General features: G+C 56.8%; 1 protein-coding gene across 1 annotated transcript in view; it reads right to left on the bottom strand.

Moving 5' to 3' along the window:
* The window catches only part of CACNG1 (calcium voltage-gated channel auxiliary subunit gamma 1), a 12,380-nt gene that overhangs the window by 327 nt on the left and 8,035 nt on the right, over window positions 1–4,018 (bottom strand). The window contains exons 2-3 of the mRNA XM_006146764.1: window positions 1,594–1,668; window positions 346–483 (exon numbers count right to left, since the gene is read on the bottom strand). Coding sequence (XP_006146826.1) covers window positions 346–483; window positions 1,594–1,668 — 213 coding nt within the window. The remainder of the gene's footprint in view (window positions 1–345; window positions 484–1,593; window positions 1,669–4,018) is intronic.

Here is a 4,018-nt window from a genome sequence, read left to right as displayed (position 1 = left end):
GCACGCATGCGCTTCACCGACTGTCGCATGCCCTCCCCCGAGACGAAGAGGCAGAGCCCTGCGGGCGGAGCCGGCTCAGGGACCCGGGCACCGCCGAGCCCCCCACCCTGCCTGGGTCTGGCAGCTGGAGGGCAAGGCGGGACGAAGGCTTGGGGAGCGGGCCGGGAGCGCGCGATGGCTTCCGTGGAGCAGTGAGGATCTAGTCCTTGCGAGGAGTGCCAAGACTCTCTCCCTCCCGACCGCCCAGAATCCCCGCGTTGGCTCCAGGAAAGGCCCCATCCCGGTCTAGGGTGGGCAGGGGAACCGGGTGGAGGACGCTGGCAGCCTCCACACCGCCCGCTCTACCTGCAAAGGCGTAGAACATGGACGCCGGCCTCAGCAGGTAGTCCCTCTTCTTCCCGAAAGACAGAAGTGCGCATATGGAGCCCATGATGACAAAGCCCAGGCTGAAGATGGCGATGGCCGCCGCCGAGATGCTGTACTCTGCGAAACACGCGGAAGCCCACGGCTCAGGACCCGCCTGCCCGGGAAGCTCGCCCAGGTGGTGGTGCCTTTAGCAGGCTGGTGACAATCCATGTGCCAGGGTCCCTGCCTCCCGTGAGAACCGGGCTAGGGAGCCTGCGAGCTCAGTGAAAGTCCCCAGTGGGTATAGAAGGCAGGAGGCCAGAGGACTTGTCACTGCTGGCACAGTGCACCCAAACACAAGGCCCCACCAGGTGGCGCCTGGGAGGAGGTGGCAGGTCTAGGTCTAGAGCAGGGCCCTTCGGTGGAGTGGCTGCCTGGGGGCACGTGGTGGCTGGGCTGTCCTAGGACCATGGCGACTAGGACCTGCGTGGTCTGTTCCCCTCCGGGTGCAGGAGGATCTGTGCGCGGGTTACTGCGGGTGTGCCCCATGTGCGAGGGACGGCCAGTGTGTGTGTGCACGTGTGCGTACTGGTGCATGCCCCGCGGGTGAAGGCAGTCGCTGTGTGGGGGTTACCGTGTGCATCCCACGTGAGGCTCTCTGCGTGCCTGTGTGTGTGCCCCACGTGAGGACCTGTTGGAATGCCTGTCAGTGAGTGTGTGTCCAATGTACAAGGCACCCTCGGTGTGCATGTGTCAGCACGTGTCTGTGCACACGCACTGTGCGTGCACTGTCCAAAGGGGTTTGCAGGAGGGTCTGCACTCAGAGGGCGACTCTGCCCGGAGAGCCATCCACCTGGAAAGGCTCTCTCCAGATGCTCTTGTGGGTGATTTGCAGGGAGGGGCCCTCAGACTGTCCTGTCTCGCCCTCCAGGCCTTAGGAGCACTTGGCCTGTGCTCCCTCACTGCACCCTCCCTCAGACTCTACTGCAGCTCAGGAGCCTACAGGAAATCTCTCTTTTACAATCCTCCCAGCCCCCAGGGGAATGGAGCCCCAGAGGCCCCCGGGCTCCTGGAGCTGGAAGACTGCTGTCACCCACAGACCCAGAGGCCGTGAGGTGACCCTGCCACTGCTCGGATGTGCCATGCTGGCGTAGGGCTTTTCTGCCAAAGCCTTTCTGGCTCTGCAGCATGTGACAGAAGCCCCTTCTCCACCCTGCGCCACCCTGTCCCCACTCCCCACAGGCTCACCCTTCTGGGTGGTGACTTCGAAGATCTCGGAGGTCTCGCCTGGGTTAAAATGCCTGAAGTAGGAACAGTTCTTCTCTGCAAAGGGAGAGACAGCCTGTGAGCTGAGGGAGGGCCTGTGGCCGGGACACACCCCCGGGGCCCGGAGGGGCCTTCTGGCCAGCTCTCCGCCAGCCTCCTGAATCTGGGCCGAAGCATCATTCCCTGACCTTAGCACCGCACTTCAGGATAGCGGGCTGCACAAGAAGCTGGATGTTTGGGGAGTGAAGGCCGATGAGGCAACTGGGCTGATGGCATGTGGGCATGGAGCCCCTTAGGCCGATGGGGCAACTGAGGCCCAGGATCAAGTCCCTTGTCAGGGTTCCAGGTACATGATTAAGGACCAAATGGCATTTCCCACTGGAGTCATTGTGGCCCCCCAGGGGACACTGGGCAACATCTGGAGACATTTGGGTGGCCTATGGGATGTACCTGATATCTCGAAGGTGGGCACTAGCGATGCTGCTAACCCTTTTCAGCACAGGATGGTCCCCGTAGCTAAGAGCGCTCCAGTTCTGAATGCTGATAGTCCCAAAGTTAAGAAACCCTGGAGCAACTCCGAATCGAGGCCATGTTTCTTATCAGAATCCAAGCCACCCTGACTCACTGGCGACCCTTGGGCACAGTGGTTTTCTGAGGCTTTCCAGGAGAGTCCCTGGCCCAGGCCCCTTAAATGCCCTGCAAAGGGCTTTCCGTGGCCGTCTGGATGAACTTGGGTGCTGGTGCAGAACCCCCGTGTGAAATCTGAATGTGTCCTCATGTCACTTCATCAGGACCTTCTGTACACGGGGTCTTCGAAATAGCCCAGGCTAGACCTTGCCCACGAGCTGCTCCGCCCCTTGAAAACGGTCATAAGAGTCAGAGGGGGTCTATGGACACTCTGCTTTCGATGGGAGGGCTGGTGAGGGGTTCAGCACAGAGAAATCCATGCTGATTTTAAATATAATTTCACTTCCCTCTTTCTCCTTTAGGCTCTCCCTTATAACTAGACATAAAATTGAAGTGTAGTTGTATTGTGACTGAATACAGTTTAATATTTTCACTCCTGACATAGGAAGTCATGAAATGGGTTATTTTATGTTGTTTCATGTTTCTTTTTTCCTTTTTTTTTTTTTGAGAGGTTTTTCGCTATAGAGCCAAAAAGACAGAGAGAGACAGAAAGCGAGAACTCACCCCCCAGGAGGGATGGCCACTCCACAATCCCTTCTCCTCCATTCTCCTCTCAGGATCTTGGGCACACACGCACACACACCAGGCGTGAGTTTAAGCCACCGAGTCTGGGACTCGAACCATGGTCAACTACATGGGAGTCCAGTGACATAGCCATTATGCTAACTGCTGGTCCCTTTTTTCCTTTTTTTGAAAAGAGATTTTTTTTGCTATAGGGTGTGTGTGCTTGCTGAGAGACAGAAAGTGAGAAATCATCCTCCAGGGAGATGGCCACGCCACAATCCCTTATCCTCCATTCTTTTCTGGGGATCTTGGGCACGCACGCACATATGCCTGGCGTGAGTTTCGAGCCACCAGGTCCACGACTCAAACCACGGTTGGCCGTGTGGTAGTCTAGCACCATGCCATGCCACTTGCTGGCCCCTGTTACACGTTTCTTAAAATAACTAAATTAGGTTACTTTTTATTTGAATGATGCCTTTTGTTGAATTCCTTTTCCTGTGGGTCCATGACCCTTAGGTAGAAAAACACCTCTTGGGGCCAGCCCATGGCATGGCATGGTGGCTGAGGCAGCTAGATCTCACATGACTGACCTCATGGTTTGAGACCCCACCCAGCAGCTTGAGAAACACACCAGTTACCTGTGTCTGTGTGTCCCCAAATCCTGAAAGGAGGGAGAAATGCAGAAGGGACCGAGGCATGACTGTTCCCATGGGAGATGCTTTCTTCCTTTCCCTCTCTGTCTTTCTTTGGCAGGCACGCATACCCGTTGGCAAGCTCACCCGAGAGACAGGGAGAGAGAAAGTGAGAAATCACCCCTGGGAGAATGGCCATGCCATCCACTCTCCTCGGGATTTGGGGCATGCACACACACGTGACCAGTGTGAATGTCAACCCTCCAGGTCCGGGACTCAAACAGTGGTTGGCCATATGGGAGTCCAGCTCCTTAACCACTACACCACCTGCTGGCCCCTGTGAGTTTACTTTTTCACCTCCAGGTTACATTTGAATGATCACAAGGTGATTGAGGCCTAGCTCCTTCTGGAGATATACCTGAGGTGGCACCAAGGCCGTCACTTCCACTGGGATTTAGGCTTCTTTCCATCTGATCCACATCACCTTACTGCCACTTAGGCCTGCGGCCTTCAGCCTTCCCCCCCCATCGAAGTTGTGTTGCCGCCTCTCCTGAGGCTGAGGAAGGAAATGACCCCTACAGATG

This window comes from Tupaia chinensis, unplaced genomic scaffold (genome assembly GCF_000334495.1).
Source record: "Tupaia chinensis unplaced genomic scaffold, TupChi_1.0 Scaffold000187_1, whole genome shotgun sequence".
NCBI lineage: Eukaryota > Metazoa > Chordata > Mammalia > Scandentia > Tupaiidae > Tupaia > Tupaia belangeri.
This window is presented reverse-complemented; position numbering and strand designations above follow the sequence as displayed.